The sequence below is a fragment of the Benincasa hispida genome, chromosome 7 (assembly GCF_027475165.1).
Source record: "Benincasa hispida cultivar pf3 chromosome 7, pf3_genome.v1.1, whole genome shotgun sequence".
Lineage (NCBI taxonomy): Eukaryota > Viridiplantae > Streptophyta > Magnoliopsida > Cucurbitales > Cucurbitaceae > Benincasa > Benincasa hispida.
In genome coordinates this window covers 23,118,988-23,137,269 of record NC_143484.1, presented here as the reverse complement: position 1 = coordinate 23,137,269, position 18,282 = coordinate 23,118,988, and the positions used below count along the sequence as shown (strand labels likewise).

Genomic DNA, 18,282 nt, shown 5'->3' with positions numbered 1-18,282 from the left:
AAAACTGCATAACCACCCACTAAAGTGGTTTGAGAGAAAAAGGGATTATTATTCAAAATAATAAATTATAAATATGATAACCAACTTATCATATTAGATTTATAACCTATACTTTAATATTGCATCATATACAATATAAACTATAGTTCTTTTTTCTCTATTTATGGCATTTAATATAAATCATATTTATATTGAATTTAACAAACTATGAATCTCATTCATAAAAAATATATTTGAATCACATTCAAATATTTATTCGTTCAATTAAAGTATAATATATCAAATACATTATGTTAATTATATCATATATAATTGAATTCCTTATTATTAATTTGAACAATTCAAATTAACCCAAAAATTGATTTTCAACTAAATTCTTTTGAGCTACCAAGGGGACCTTATGGACCTATAGCTTGAAGCTCAAATGGTATGTGAATAATTAATTAAAATCTTTAATTACATTATCCACCATCCGTTAACTGTCGGACACTCCACTAAAGACTGACAACTGCATTCTTTGCACTACAAATATATTTATGTGTCTATTAAATATAACCAATCAATAGTACGATGACCCTTCTCAAATTACTCGTAAGTACAACTGGGCCAGATTACTGTTTTGCCCCTGTAGTTATATCTAACTTCTTATGTACCACTGATTCCTCTGATGAACAATAGATCATAGTCCCACTATGACTAAACCCCTCTTAGACCAGAAGAAGGTGTGACGCCACATTGTTCAAGACTCGGAATCAACCCTTAAGGGAGCAATTTATCTACTTACCCCTACTTCGGGGAAGGAGTGAATTTCATCCTGTGTAGTTAAATTCCCAACTTCCCAATCAGACGAATCCTTTTATCTAGGGGCATTACCTTTCCCACACTCATTGCAGGGAACTATACCCACTCTTTTCTTACCAATGTTCTAACTAATCACAACGAGGGCAACTCTTTTTACCCCTAGTCATGCATAACTATTACAAATTTATATTTTTCATCGTTTCATTTTTTTCATTCTTTTCTTTTGAGCTATATACACACACACACACACACATACACACACATATATATATATGTATACACATACACACATATCTCTACACGAATGATTTGGGTCACATCGGTTGTAACTCTAATAAAGTGGGTCGTATCCATAGTGTTACAGCAAAAGACACCCAACCTTATCTATATACTATAGCCCCATTAGGTTATTACTTGAACATTATCCATGGGTATGTCAACTACATATTTTTTAAGTCTTATGAAATAACCTTGCATTTTTACTATAATAGACAACTCATTATCGTATATTTAAAATAATCAACTATTATGTCAAATAACTAATTAACTACGAGGCTTTAGGGTATATATCCCAAAAGAATTCTGGCCTGAATCCTGGGTCTGAGGCATTACACTTTTTCAAAACCCACACAAGTAAGAAAAGTTTCTCAAAAAGTAAAAAAATTGTTCCCCTTGTAAGCGAAGGCAAGAATCGGGAAAGAGATTCGAAGGACAAAACAAGATATATTTGATATATGTTTGAATTTATAGAAATAAACTAAGTTATATTTCATAAATGTGTGATGTATCGTCTTAAATATCATAAAATATATGATTTATATTTACATTTTTCACAATATTTATAAACAAGCCAAAAAGTAAACTATGGTAAATGCGATGTGTATTTATATTTTTCAATACATTACCAGTATATTCGACATATACTTGAGATCTCAATAAAGTGGTGATGAGTATGAAAGAAAATAAATGAAATATCCTAAAACTAAGAAAACATTAATTTGAAATATCTTATATTAAATGAATATCAATCGAAATTAATAAATAATAAAAATGAAGTAAAAAAATCGAAGATGATGTTAATAAATAAAGAATTAAATATTTCAAAAACTTGAAAATTAATGGTAATAAGGTTAAATTAGTCAAAAATTAAAGCTAAAAACTCTTAACAAAATAATCCAAGATCAAGGACACAGAGAATTTTCCATATAAAAAATCTTTAAATTAAACTTCTGAATTGCTCATATTGTCAATGAAGTGATCATACAATACATTTGGAACAACACATCTTAAAATGGTACTCCATAATATCCAATAAAGGAAAAATTAAAGAGAGACTGAAAAGTAGGACTTAGGTTACATTTTCGTTTATTTATTATTAAATAAGTGTCTTTTATATGAAGAATTTAGTTTCTATATTCATGTAACTTGAATGCGAAAATCCCTTGAACGTCTATTTAATTGGTAATTGAATTGGCAAGATCCAGTACAAGAAAAGTTACTGGTGCAAGCAATTTTTGCCGGTAAAAAATGATTTATAGCAACGTATTGAAAAAGCTGTCGCAATAAATCTTTATTACCAACATATTTTAAAACCACGTCACAATGCCACTGGATATTAAAAAATTTTAGCAACATACCGACTTGTCAGTGAATGTATAAAAAAGATTTATTTTTATAAAATACTTTTAGGGGCTGTTTGGATTGAGGTTTTCACAATGTCCAGGAATTAATGATGTCTGGAAATTATATGTCTGATAATAAAAAAATTGAGATTGTACCTATCAAGCATTTGTTGAAATGTCTTGAATCTGTTTGTTGGCACTTCGAACAACCAAGTACGCTTAAATTATTACACGATTTAAGTCTGGAAATTATATGTCTGATAATAAAAAACTGAAATCTCGCTTCTCTATCTCTATGTTCCTTTTTTTTTTGTGTTCTTTAATTGTCGATTTCGTAATAATACGATCGCTGAGCTCCCCTATACGATCGCTAGGTAATAAAATGCTATACGATCCCCTACCCAATGTTATACGATCGCCTACCAAATGTTATACGATTGCTTATCAAATGCTACACGATCGCTGAGCTCAATTACACGATCGCTGAGCTCTGCTACACGATCGCTTAATTCTACCCAATGCTAGAATTCTTTTCTATCAAAAGAATTCTAGTTTGTTCTAATGTATTGGATTATATTAAGTGTTGAAAAATATGTGACTAATTTTAAATAGTGTTTTTCTTTTTTTAGGGACTAAAAACAAAATATTCTAGGTATGAAGCAAGTTATAAAAAGACTAAAGAATCAAAGGCTCAGTTTGCTTGCTTGAGCTCAAGTTGGGTGTGATCAAGCCGATGAATTTATTAGAAAAAAGCTAGGTGTGGTGAAACTGACGATGGGACTTCATGAAATATTTAAGCTCAAATGGACAATTATTTAGGGTCAACAAGTAATTTTAAGGTTTTAGAATCTTGTACTTATTATAGTTTCCAATTTTGTTTATATTTGTAAGTTGAATATAGCTTGTGGAGGAACAAATAATTAGTTATTATTATGCTTGTTGAAAGTTGTGTATACAAATTTCTTATTACTTTTATTATATCCATATAAATATTTGTTAGTTAACCTTTTTCAATGTCGATCAGTACCCTTATAATTTTGGTTTTTGGCTAACATTATAGCCTAGTTTTGTACTAGTGATAACAGGTTTATATATTAAATTAAATATTATTTTTTAATTAATGAAATACTTTTACCGACACTTATATATGTTGCAAAAGATACTTCAATCACCATTGATTCACTTTTAGCAACAATCTTATATTTTACTAAAACTTAACTTTTATTGACGAATTTTGAACGCCACTGTATAATACAATTAGCGACAAAACATATGTTGCTAAAAGTAAACTTTTAGTAACGCGTTAGTGTAAGTAAAAGTCATATTTTAGCAGTGTGCAGTGAGTATGTCACTAAAACTTTTGACTATGCGGCTACTACGACATTCACAGCGATGCCCACTATCCGTTGCTAATATTCTTAGTGGCATTTTCTTGCTTTTAGTAACGCGTTTTACTTGTAACTGAAAGCTATTTTTCTTGTAGTGATCGATAATAGATCATTCGACATCCTAGAATATCTTAATTAATCTCTGTGTTTGAATTCTTCTGATTGATCACTAGATTTATTTTCATGTCTTAAGATTAATATATATTCATCATATTTTGCTCCTTAAATAAAATTGGAACGATTTCTGCAATAGCTAAAAGAATTGATCACCCGATTTTCAGAGAGGACAATACTCACTCTTAAACAATTTTAAATTCTACTTTAATTTGACGTGTGCACTTGCACGTATCATGACCATCAAACACGAGGACAAGCTCATTAGGCTTTTGACAAGTGTCAATTGCAAGACTTATTTTTGGTGATAACTCCCGAAAGGAGCTATCCTTATGTATCTAATCTCCTTCGTTTACGAAAGTTGATTAGCTTAAATGTTTATATTTGTAGGATCTCTAAAATATCATGCATTTTGGAATCTTATGTGCTCTTCAAGGTTAATTTTGGAGCAATATTTAAGAGTCATATCAAGCATCCAAGCTTCGAGGGACAAGAAATGAAGAAAATCCCCCAATGAAGGCCAGGTGTCGCAACGCCAAAGGCAGAGAGCAACCTCATTAGGGAGGTGTTGTGGTGCCATATTGCCTATCAAGCATCAACACACACGTAAGGGTGCGCGCTTGCGCCTGTGGGAGTAGGCACATCCAGAATAAGTCACATATTAATCCAAAAGTTTGAGTTGATGGGTCTGAAGGAAAATTTAATATTTTATATCATGTAATAAACAAATTTATATAATATTAAATTTGTTAATACTAAATAACTTAACATTAAATTCAATAAACAAATTGAACTATTGACATCTGAAATGGTAATCGATACTTTATCCATAAAAAGCTACGTTTCAGAGTAATGCAAAAATTGACAAAAGCTTATAATACTTGAAGATAGTTAAACACATGTTACACAACTATATAATCAAACTTTTTTTTCTTTCAATGCTTATCAATATAAGACGCACTACATTCGTTGGAAGTATGTCTAGCTTAAAGTACATACCTTTGACACAATAACTTATAGGGGTTGTTTGAGGACCCAATATGAGATGGTAAAATATGGATTGCTATATCATCTCAGTGTTTGGGGACCCATTATCCTATCTCACCGATTTGAATTGTTTGTGGACTCATTTTCCTTCGTTGTTTCGTATCTCACCGTTTCATTTTCCTCCGTATATCGTATGTCACGTTTCATTTTCCTTCCACTTCATACTTGTACATACTCGATCATACTTGATCATTCATACTCGATCATACTCGATCATAGAAGAATTGAACTTGATGCTTTTTATTCCTCGATAAAGATATATTTATACATCATAATGTAAAAAGACCATAAAAAGGATAACATAAACATCAATAACAGAATGGTATAATTAATATCTAACTAATCAGTTTTATATCTAATACCAACCATGTTTAAATTTTCTAAACATGCAACCTTTTGGTGAGACTGTTGTGTTTCTTGTTTCGTTTTTAATATTGTGTCTTGTTCTCTGTCTTTCTCTTCAAACTTTCAATTTCATTTTTAATCCTGCCATATTTTGATTTTTAGCCATGTTTGATTTTCCAGCCATGTTTAATTTCAATTTTTGTTTTCAATTTCATGCCTTGTTTTGATTTTCCATCCATATTTAATTTCAATTTTTTCCAAACATGCAACTTATTGTTTCGTTTTTAATATTATTCTGTGTTATTCTAATCGTAATACCCCGATGAATCTTAAATTTTGTTAGTCCTATTTATTAATTTCTTTTGCACGTTTTCAATATTATACATTATTTGTTACTTCATTTATTAAACTGTCCACCAATTTTAGTAATGATTGTTTTGATTGTTTGCTAATTTTATCAATTATTGTTCTAATTGTTTGATGATTTTATTCCACTTGCGTATTTTCACTTCCCATTCAACCACTTCATTATTGACTCAATCAATTAATTAATTGGATTTGAGTTTATTTACCAATGATAGATGCAAATTTTTCTAAGCAAGTTGTAAAATGGTCATATATAAGCCAATCAAATTATGTAAAGTCTTTTGAGATGAATTTAATGAATTTTATATCCGGACTATTTTTTTTTATCAGTGGAATGAATTTAAGGAATTTCATATCCAGTCTAAATTAACACTATTTTGTAAAACCATTTGGCTTTCTTTAATGAAAAGTTTGGAATGAATAATATAAAATTGAACAGTATATCATATCTTGAAATTGGAAATAATAGAAAAAAATGAAATCAATGTTTTATTCCAAATAGGATGGATACAATAATTAGATTATAAGATTTACAAAAAATATATAGTATTGATACATGCAAATTATTATAGAGTACGTACAAAAACTAAATCAGATAGAACTGACATATGAACTTTGCACACAAAAAACACAGACATATGAACTCAAACATAACAATTTTGCACATCCATACATAGACATCAGAATTAGTTTTTGTATATAGTATTGAACTCAAACATCACAATTTTGCACATCCATACATAGACATTGGAAATAATAGAAAAAAATGAAATCAATGTTTTATTCCAAATAGGATGGATACAATAATTAGATTATAAGGTTGAACTCAAAAAATATATAGTATTGATACATGCAAATTATTATAGAGTACGTACAAAAACTAAATCAGATAGAACTGACATATGAACTTTGCACACAAAAAACACAGACATATGAACTCAAACATATCATCTCAGCGCCCCAAACAACTCCATAGGATTTTTCATATATTGATTGAAAAATTTTGACAACCTGAATTCTCCTCAACCATATATATCGATCGAAAAAATAAACATTACACTCTTATTTACTAATCATAATTTTATTAATAATGGATTCATATTCGAAGTATACTTTAGGAAACATGATTATTACTTGGAATAACCACACAAAGGGAACAGATGCCGTACAAGCATTTATTCAAACATATATAGTTGTCACATAGTATATATTAAGATTCAATAAACTTGATAATCAGGAAGACCCTTCTAGAGAATTGGAGAAATCTTGATTTGAAGGTTCTTAATTGCCTCCCATGAGGTATGCATCAATGTCTTTGGACATGGCAGCAACAAACTCTAACATAGAATATGAATGTGGAATGTTTTCATGAAGCTTCTCATAAATCAAAGTCCAATGAACCACACTTCCTTTGCCCTTTGGAGTAGCTTGCATTATAAACTTGAAATTTTTATAATCCTTCATAAGGTCTCCTTCAATCATTTTGAGAACTATCAAATTCTTCTCCTCATCCACAGCTTCAATTACCTGCTTCGCTACTTTAGCTTTTCCTTCTGTAGTTTACCAATACATTCATAAGTTACAAGTTTAGTACAACTTTCAAATTTTTATCAAATAAGTCCTTAAATTCAAAATATTTCTAATAGCAAAGTCTCTAAACTTCCACGTTTGACTTTTTTAACGTATGAGGCTTTTTTGAGATGCAAATATAAAAGTTTAGGAACCGAATTTGTAATTTAGCACGTGTTTATTAAGATGGATTGGAAAAAAAAAAAAGTTAAATGGAAAATACAAACCATGAAAGTAGTTCCAATAGATAACAGAACCAACTTTTCCCCATTCACCCTCATGCAGCTCACAACCTTGTACTTTGTCTCCAGAAGCATTGGAGACATGGTGTGGTTTTGTATGGAACATTTCATGAAATTTAGAAGCAGGGGCTTTGATTTCAAAATCAGCCTCTAACTTTCCATAGAGACCAGACATTTTTTATGGTTTTAAATTTATGTTGTTCTTCTAAAACTGAAAAAGAATGTTTTGCAAAAGCATACAATCATTGGTCCTTTATATATGTATGTGACATCATAGCAAGAGAATAATCCATGTATATGTTATTCAATGTATGTATGTGACATCATAGCAAGAGAATAATCCATGTATATGTTATTCAATATATGTATGTGACATCATAGCAAAGAATGTTTTCCATAGAGATTTGTTTTTACTTTCAGATGAGTCATTGTATGTATGTGACATCATAGAAAGAGAATAATCCATGTATATGTTATTCAATTAAACTCTAAGAATTTAAATGCTATTTTTAAGAAGGATAAAGATCCTGGAAAAAAAAAGTTGTGAGAAGACGATTACCGTTTTTAAAAATACGAAAAATAAATAGCTAAATGGTTTAAATTTTGATTGGGGGAAATTTTTTTTTTTTTCCAATTTTGACGGAATTTCGAAATTTCGAGAATATTCCCATTTAGCCATTTTAAGATTTTGAGAAAATTTTGATTTTTTTTCAATTAACTATGACTGTGTTCAAAATTTTCAATTTTATGGTTATAATTACCCATAATTTTATAGCTTCACATGCTAATATAATTTTCGACAAACAATTATGTCTTTTTTATGTATTATTTTCTTTTAATTTCCATCTATTTTTTAATTTTTAGCTTTACTTTCGACCAAAAAAAACTTTCATTTCTAAAGAAATTATATTTGAAAAAATCACAAAAAATAACATATATTTATTTTTAACCTCATTCAAACTTTTTTCATTAAATTTTCACATCATTTCACCTAAAAATTGAATTGATGTGATTTTTTTATTTAATTAACCATCCAAAATATTCATCATTTTCACATCATTTCACCTCAAAAATTCCTAAACTTTATATTACTTCTTGTAATTATTTAACATTTTTTTTTTTAATTTCTACTCTTGCATCAACATTTATACAGAAATTTACAACAGACATGTAAATGCTGTCTTATTTTATAGAAATTATGATTAAAAATGGTAACTTATAATCTAATTAAGTCACAACCAAAGTTTTATTAACTAATTATAACAATTTTCATCCACAAGTGTTTCCAAAACTTCCATCAATATTTCCAAAGAATCAGGACCTCGATATTTCCATTGACATCAATATTTGGGACCTTCATTATAAAATAAGAGCATTATTTAAAAAAAATTCTTTTTTGGTCTAGCTTTTATTTAGTCTCTATATAAATCTAAAATGTACACTTTTAGTTCTTAAATTTTGAGTTTGATTTCGGTTTTAGTCCCTATGTTTCAAAATATTAGTAATTTGATCTTCGAGATTTCAGTTTTATTTCAATTTGATATCTTGGTGCTAGGGACAATGAACTTCCAGATATCTCTACGACAGTATGATATTGTCCCTTCTAGAGATAACTCTCGTGGCTTTGTTTTTTGTTCACCCAAAAGGCCTTATATAATTGGAGATAGTTGTTCTCCCTTATAAACCAATGATCATCATGTGGGACTTTTAAAGCATTTCAAGATACTCTTTTTAACCTCGATTTTTCTTTAAATACTCACTTTCAATTTTTAGTTCTACTACATATTAATCAATTTTAAAGCATTGAAAGAACAATAATAAATTAAGGTTTATAAACTTTTTATCACTATTAAAAATTAATTTTAAAACATCATTTGATACTTATATTAAATTAATTAATATACATTAACAAAAAAGACTACTGAAGTGAGTATTTGATAAAAATAAATTGAGGTTAAAAGTATAGAAATAGATACCTATATATGAACCCTAATAGAAACAAAAATCAAACCTCAAGGGTAAAATTGTAATATTTTGAAACCTATGACCTAAATTGAAATCAAACTCAAAATTTAAGGATTAAAAGTGTAACATATTAAAACTTCGAAACCAAATAAAAAATAAATCCAAAATCTAAGGACTAAATAGACAATATTTAAAACTATAGGGACCAAAATAAATGTCAATATTCAAATTATTGATTATTTTTTCTATTATAATGAGGAGAAATTCCCTCTCAATGCTGCAATGTTTTGTTGAAGGAGATTAACATGCTATATGTTTTCATCATATTATTGTCATTTTCTCTCTCTCTCTCTCTCTTTTTTTTTTTTTTTTGCTACTTCAATAATAGTGAGATGAAATAACAAACTATTGATTTTATATGATAATTGTTATTGCCTCAATTATTTTATTTTATTATTACATTTTTAATTATTTTTTATTTTTGAGAAGTTGGTCATAACAATAAATATTAAAAAATAATATTGAGATTAGTTGTAAATATTCATGATGATTTTATACTTGTGATTTATTGATGACCTAGCTAGGTCCATGGCTACTATGTTTTTTAAATGAAAATTTTGTCCTTCCTATTCTTTTCATTTTATTTTAAATAAAGTTAAAGAAAAAAGTGATGCAACAATAGATTTGAACACATCTTAAATGGTAAACTCAAACTATATATAAAATACAAAAGATCGAGAGAGATTGAAAAATAAGACGGATAAGTTAGATTTTCTTTTAAATATTATAAAAGAAATGTCTTTTATTTAGAAAAAAAAAAAACCACGTTTTACCTTACATTAGAAACCATAAAAGAAAAATAGGTAAAAAAATCATGGTCCCTATTCTTTGGATTTCTAATAAACTTTCCCCATACATTTATTTCATATTTGAACTATATTCGCTTTGGAGGTTTATTATGAAGAAAAATAAAAATGCATACATAATTAGGTTAGATCATTTTTCAATAAAGGAAAAATTATTTATTAATAAACAAAATCCTTTCGTATGAAATAATGGAAAATTATTTGAAATAGTAAAACCGTTTTAAATATTTACAAAATATAGCAAAATTTTAGGGCTATCAATGATAGACGCTGATAGACACTGATAGACTTTTATCAGCATTGATAGTCCTAAAATTTTGTTATATCTTGTAAATATTTTGGTTACTTTTTCTATATTTAAAAACAGCCCTAAAATAATTGTGAATAATTTATATCGAATTGTTCACACAAGAATTTTTTTGCATAAATGTATTTTGTGGAGTTGAGCTTAGGTTTATGAATTTGCTATTTGATTATTGCTTGATTGTTATTTGTTTGCAAATGACATTGTTTGATATGAGATGACCTTACATTTTTTGTCAATTACTAAGTAATTTCTAATATCATTTCATTACTTTACATTTATTTATCAATTACTACGTAGTTTTCTATTACAATCTGATTACCTTCAATTTTTTTTGTCAATTACTAATGAACCTCTTTGTTGCAATCTGATTATCATTTGATTATCATACATTTTTTTGTCTATTACTAAGTAGTTTCTAATTATCTTCTATTGGATACAAATTATTTTTTTTATTGTCATTTGATTTCTATTTGATACTAAATACTTTGTGATTACTTTCTTATACTTATTGCTAATTTATTTTTTATTTTTACTTCAATGAAACAACAAAAATAGGAAGAAGTTATTGATTGGGAAAAAGTTAAACAAAAATAGGGAAAAAGTTCAACAAACCAAAAAACAACAAAAACAGGGAAAAAGTTGTTCAACAAACCAAAAAACAACAAAACTAGGGAAAAAGTTCAACAAACCAGAAAACAAAAAACAAAAGAAAAGAAAACAAGAAGGAACAAGAAAAGCATTGAATTAAGTAGCATATTATCATATTGATTGGTTGTTGATTCACTCATATTTTAGTTCATGTATTTAGTGATTGATGTGTGATACATTCATCACTTCAAAAATAAGTTATTGATTACATGTTGATTATTCTTAGATTGTCTGTTGATTCATTGATGTTTTATTTTATGTATTTAGTGATTGATGTCACATAAACTCATTTCTTAAATCTACTACTATATCGATATACTTTAACAAGACATTTAACAGAAATCATATAGCAATCAAATGACAGTCATAAAGTATTTAGTATCACAAAAGCAATCAAATGACAATAAGATAGAAATCACTAACTACTTTGTATCAAATAGCAATCGGATGACAATCAGATAACAATCACAAAATAAGCTACACTCATCAATCTTCAACCAAAATATGAATTAAAGAAAATCTTAAGACAAACCCCTACTGATGAATGAATCTACACTCCTCAATCTCTTCAAGTCCCGACTCGCAATCTAGAACTTATGAAATTGAACAAAATAAACTAAATCGCAAAACAAAATCAAAGATCCTTCAAAATCGAAGAACCTTAGAAGAGAATCAAAGAAATTGAACACAACATTGAAATAAATGCTATATATAAGGTCATATTTTTTTAACTATGAAATGCAACTTGGAGAGGAGACTGAGAATGCCTAAAATACAGAGGATTCATAATTTCATTGATTATCTATTCAATTTCACAAAATAACAAACAATCAATAAAAGACTCATCAAGAAAGCAGAAGATATAAAAAGTAGTAGAACAAAGATTGTTGAGAGATGGACTAGTGAAGGGAAAAGACGTTGGTGATGAAGGAATGCAGGAGGTAAGGACTCAGAAGGTAAAAAGTGGCAGAAAAAAGCTAGTTTCTCATCCATTTTCACCGATGAAAATCATTGAAATCTCAAACTAATTTCACAAAAACCGATTTATTGCTCCTCGATCCTGATTAAATTTTCTCAATCCAAAACTAGGGTTCTTTCTTCACTCCGATTTGATCCATTGGTATCCTTCCCATCCATCAAGAATCGAAAAATTCTGTTGAAATTGATCCAAATCTATGATTAATTAAACAAAACTTCATGTTTTAACATGAAAAAATAAGAGAAAAATGTAACGACCCGGTTCCTTAGGACTTAAACTAGGTCGTTACTATAGATATACATGCATACAATTCAAATTGATATCCTTTCGTGATTTAAAACAAATAGTTAGCATAAAATAAGTACTTTATTAAAACTAAATAACTGAAATCCATTTAACAGGGTACCCTTAAACCATAATATAACTAGAAATTTTTTTAAAAGCAAAAACACTCAAAACTTCAAGTTTAAACCAAGATTAAAAATTTTAAAAACATAAAATGATGAAAACTCTACCACGGATTCCGCATGTCACTCACCGGCATGTTCTTACCCTTACCTTAAAAATAAACGTAAGAAAAAATGTGTATACAATACTTAGTAAGTAACCCCACTACTGGGGTCAGGTTAAGCATTGTCCTCTAGATGTCACTCTCTATTGGGACGTGCATAAACATTTACTTTCCATTGGATGACTAACTAGTGGTTAATTGAATCCACTCTACTATAGATTAGATGTACCACAATCCTCAGTTGAATCCCGAAGGATACACAAACCTCTGGTGAAGTCCCGAAAGAGATCACCACCTCTGGTGAACCCCAAAGGAAACACGAACCTCTGGTGAATCTCGAAGGAAACAAAAACCTCTTGTGAAATCATGAAGGAGATCACCACCTCTAGTGAATCCCAAAGAAAATAGAAAACTTTTGTGAATTCCAAAGGAAACAAAAACCTTTGGTGAAGTCCCGAAGGAGATCACCACGTCTGGTGTGTATCTAATTGTGGGTAGGGGCAACTATCACTATCATAAACGTAATGTGCATCATAAAATATAATCCCACAAATATGCAAATACATATCATCATACTCAATGTTCATCTAGGAAATCATATAAACACAATAATTTAGTTCATGCTTGCACCCAGATCATGCTTCAAATATAATCAAGATCAACTTATTTATCCTCATGCATCTCTATGCAAACAGTTTCAGAATCCTCATAATTATTCTTAAATTTGTCACCTGACACCAGTGTGGTCCCAATAATAAGATTACTTACTTCAAAATTTGGTCACAAAAAAATAGTCTACGAAAATAATATTCTTAAAACTTTTGTAAGACTTGAATCAACCCTATAACATAAACCATAATTTAACTTAATAACCATGGCCTAGAATAATGAATCCAAAATTTAATTAATCCTTTGCGGTCTAAACCTAATTAATCAAATTGGTCCAAATATTCCCAAATTTAAATTATCGAAAATGTGCCTTGGTCCAAAATTATTTCCAAAACCCAATTTTGTTGGCCAACCAACCTTTAACAATTTTCGACATAAAATTGGTTTCTTCCTCGATGAGCAATGTCCCAAAAACTTTCAAATATTGAATCTATAGTTCAAACATAATGGATAAATAAAAATCCAAGCCAAAGCTTAATGGATACTCAAGAACTATAACAAACACCCGCAAAAAATACCAAGATTCTCACCCAAAACAAGATTCCGGCAAGACAATAGCAGTTCACCGACAGTTGGACGGTGGCCGTGAAGAAGAAAATGACGTGGTGGCTTCAGATGGCAACAGACATGGCGAGGCAGCGTTTAGAACCAATTCCATATGCACAATCTTTTTTTGATTTAAAAACACAAATCCTTTAAAAATTAAACTCTCAAATCCTTTTGGGAAAATAAATTTAATTATCTTTTCCAAACAAAAAAAATTTAAATATCCAAATTTTAATTCAATTTTTCAAACTAAATTAAAATTAAAATAAATAGTCATAAATTCGAAATTTTCCTTTAACCAAATTTAAATTCCAAAATTCTTCTATGAGAAAATATTAAAATTGAATTATCCTTTCTCAATAGGTAAAATAAGGGAATGAGTTTTGTCTAGTGGTGTGTGTATATTTTTTATAATTAAATTTGAATAGTATAAAGGTTGAGAACCTTAATGTTTTGAAATGCTATGTCTTCTTCAAATAGTATGTATCTTTTTCAGTGGAACTTTCTTATTTTTCTTGTTCATCGTTGTATTTGTATTATTTTATATCTTGACCAAATTTCCTATCATTAGAAGGTTGGCTCTGTTATGATTTTGTCAGGAACTTGGAATCTTGTTATATTTCTTTGGGTTAAAAAACGTACAAGAATGGATTTTTTTATTTTTTTTGGAACTTTTACCCATTGAGTATATGAAATTTGGTAGAAATTGAAGTAAGTAGATTAGCGATGTATCAATGCATGTTTAGAAGATTAAAGCAGGCTTCACTACTAAAATGCTTTGTGCTTTGTAGGTATTGATACATTTCAAATAATGGAGACAATGGATCTTGCTACATTTATTGAACCTTTGAAATTGAGCCAATGTAAGTTATTGAGTTCCTGAGACTTACTTAGACAAGAACTTTTGCTATTCTATTTTGCAATTCATTTTTGGACTAACTAACTGAAAACCACACATCTCAAGTTGTTTGATTTTTTATAATGTTTTTGGGGGAGTGGGCGGTTGCTTTCATTATCTATTCATTGCCATTTGACATCCAACTCTCTCTGTTTTCAATTGCAGAAAGGAAATAATTTGAGTAGTTGTTCTATCTATTAAGACCTTAAGATCCTTTTTCATCTATGATCAAAGTACTTGAATGGTTCAAATTTTCTAATATTATAATGTATTAGTCTCATTTTTGTTTAGCATATTATTAGTTTTTGTTTTCTTGACTACTTTGTTGATCTTCCTACCAAGGCTCTCTTAGTGGCTCATATTGCTTGAGTTGTTAAAGATGTGTTCATTGACATGTACATCAAAATAGGTTGAACAAGTGTGGGGTTATTAGGCATCATTTGATGGCAGAATTTCTAGACTGATCCCTTCCTAGATAGGTTATTGTTTAATACTTCTTAATTTTATGAAATGTGATACTGAAGTTTCACATTCAAAATTTACCTCTAACGGAAGCTTAAAAAATTGGTTGGAGATGATGATTGCAAAATCATATCTTTACCTCTTTGATTATCTTAGGAAAGCTAAAAAAAGTTTACATGTATACTTTTGTTTTGTAATTATATTTGTAGGCATGGAATAAATTCTAAAGCAACCTCAAGCAAGATGGTCACATTTACACCAACCGAACGATATTCACTTATTCCCCTAACTCATTTATGCATGTAGACGCCAAGTTATTTATTTTACCCATAAAATTAAAATCAAGCATTACTACATCTTTTGGTTTTAGTAATCCAAATAGAAAGAGCCCAAATGTATAAGTAGTGTTTAAATAAGAGTACTAGATAGACTCTTGCTCATTAAGATATTTAGGTTGGAATGTGTTTGTAAATTCTCTACAATTTTTGAATAATTGGATTCATATGTTTAGTTCATGTACAACTTATGAAAGGTTGACTTGTTATCCTACATTTCATGGCTTGTGTTTTGTGGAAAGATTATTATGAACATTTTAACATCTCTCGCTGACTTGGCCTAGGCCTAAGTGAAAGTGAAGTGGTGGGCCTACCCATCCCAACCAGGGGTATGTTAGGATTTGCGAAGAGCAGCACCTTACGATGTTCATGACCAATTGGATCCTAATGTACCAGTAGATACCAAAGGAGATCGCTATGATCATTACTGTATCTTTATCGAAGAGATGCGACAAAGTGTCAACTTATTATTATAATGCAGAATATATAGAATAGTAATTCCAGTTAGAAACTCCTAATAATTATATAGTGGCACTTTGATTAAAAAAACAAAAAATAAAAATAAAAGTGGACCTAATCCGTTGAATTACACTTTTTTTGGAGTTTTAGGTGTTCAAAAAGATGTGTTAGGTTTATAAGTCTAAGATGTTCAACTATGTAATTTGTTATTTTGATTTGGTGAGTGGATTTCTAAATGGCTTGTACTATTAATTCAATAGATTTTTTTTAATGTCGTCTATTTAATGTGTCTATGTTTTTTTGTTTAATTAATGTCCATCAAAAGGTACAAATAACCATTCAAAAGAAATGTCCATTGAGACATCAAAAATCATAGGAATTACAAGTGAATAAAGAATGCTTGCAAAATATTTTATTGACTTGTAAAAATAAACATGAAAGATACATTACTTTATTTTGTATCATTTGTGTACTTTATTCTAGGAAATGATTACATTGTTTTCTTTTCTTTTTCTGTAATGTTAATAGATATATAAAATTTCAATTATGAATGAAAGTCATGGTATTAATGTGTTATAAAAGTCATGGTATTTTATAGTCATGAGCAAAACTATAAATAAATTTATATATTGAAAAAGAAATGCTATCAAAAGATTATTATAGTAATTATAGCTATTAGAAAAGACTAAATAACCTTACTACATAAGATTAAAGCTATAAATACTATATTATACCATTAGAAAAATGCTATTATAAGTTAAAGATAGCATATTATTTTAGCTATATAAACATGCTACAGTTTTAATAAAAGACACTATTAAATGTTTTTATAGTAAAGTAAATAAGCTATACCTTCATACTTTATTATAACATCCAATATAGCTGTACAAAAACGTTATAAAATGTCCTAGACTTTTAATAATATGGACTATCAGGACTTTCGAAAAAGGCTATAAAAGGCCTTTTATAGTCTTTTTCTTTAGCTATCATATCTATTATTTTTGTAGTGGTTGGCAATCGATGGTGGTTGGAGTTGGCCGTCGGAGTTGGTGGCTGGAATTGACAATAAGGACATCAATGGTGATGGTGATCGAGTGCACTGATAGTAGACATGAGTATAAAAGGTCGGCAACATAAAATTGGTCCTCAATTGAGTTCATAACTCAACCTCACAACAACTTATACTGTCACCCCAAACTCCCCAAGTTTTCTCTGAAACTTTAGTTCTAGAACACCAAAATGGAGAAGCACTCAACTATTTATAGAGTTTCTATGTGGCTTTTGTTGACCGACGTTTGAATGGTCGTTTGAATGGTCCTTTGGCCTAATGAATTGGATATAGATTTGGTTAATATTTATGACAAATTATTGATGAAAAATTATAAGGAATGGCGAAAATTGGGGGCGTATTTAGGAAGATGATCAGTTCTTTTTTTCATAAAAAATGTAAGTTATGTCCCAGCAAAGATTGCATATTTCTCAAGTTTACTCCCATATATATGGGGGGGCTTGCAGATCTAGGAAAGGAAAACCCCAACAGAAATTGAAAATTTTCAGAAATATTCTTAAGTGAAACCACAAAAACATTCCAGCATTCAACCCAGATAAATTTTAATATGCATGATAGTTGAGTGATGTTTGAATAGTTTGCTGATAAACCTGGAATTTTTAATATCCTTGTTGATTGATGCTCTATAGCATGACGATGTACATTTTAACATACTTATTAACTGTTGTTTGTTAATTAGTCGATGTACTTGAAATTTTAATATGTATTGTTGATGTACTCACAACTTTTCTACTAACTAGTTAGATAATTATGTTAATGATATACTACTGATACATTAATAATATACTTAATATGGCTTATTGTATTGTATAGCAAAATGGGCTATACAAATTAGGCAGGTGTCTTTGTCTTTTTATGTTTGTAGAAATGGTAAAAAATAAAAAATCATCACAGTCCATTAACTTGAATGTTGATTGTTGTTAGATATACTATTGATACACTAATATCTTACCTCAAGTATTTATTGATTGATATTTGATACACCTATGACTTATATGTGATATACTATCCATATATTTGGAATATCATGCTTATAAAATGAAACATATATTTCTTACTTCAAAATAAGTTAGT

The 18,282-nt window shown here is 29.0% G+C and overlaps 1 protein-coding gene across 1 annotated transcript; it reads right to left on the bottom strand.

Annotated features, from left to right (window-relative positions):
• Positions 1-6,720: 6,720 nt before the first annotated feature.
• On the bottom strand, positions 6,721-7,709 carry LOC150035044 (MLP-like protein 31). Its single transcript, XM_090315729.1, has 2 exons — positions 7,480-7,709; positions 6,721-7,236 (listed from the first exon to the last, which is right to left on the bottom strand). The coding sequence occupies exons 1-2, from the start codon at positions 7,667-7,669 to the stop codon at positions 6,965-6,967; spliced, it is 462 nt and encodes a 153-aa protein (XP_090171855.1). The 5' UTR covers positions 7,670-7,709; the 3' UTR covers positions 6,721-6,964.
• Positions 7,710-18,282: the final 10,573 nt, after the last annotated feature.

What these genes read in the sequence shown, in the direction of transcription:
- LOC150035044 (XM_090315729.1), bottom strand. Translation starts at nt 7,669, where the DNA reads ATGTCTGGTCTCTATGGAAAGTTAGAGGCTGATTTTGAAATCAAAGCC. An exon ending in CTATTGGAACTACTTTCATG is followed by an intron (nt 7,237 to 7,479) that starts GTTTGTATTTTC and finishes GGTAAACTACAG; the next exon opens with AAGGAAAAGCTAAAGTAGCG.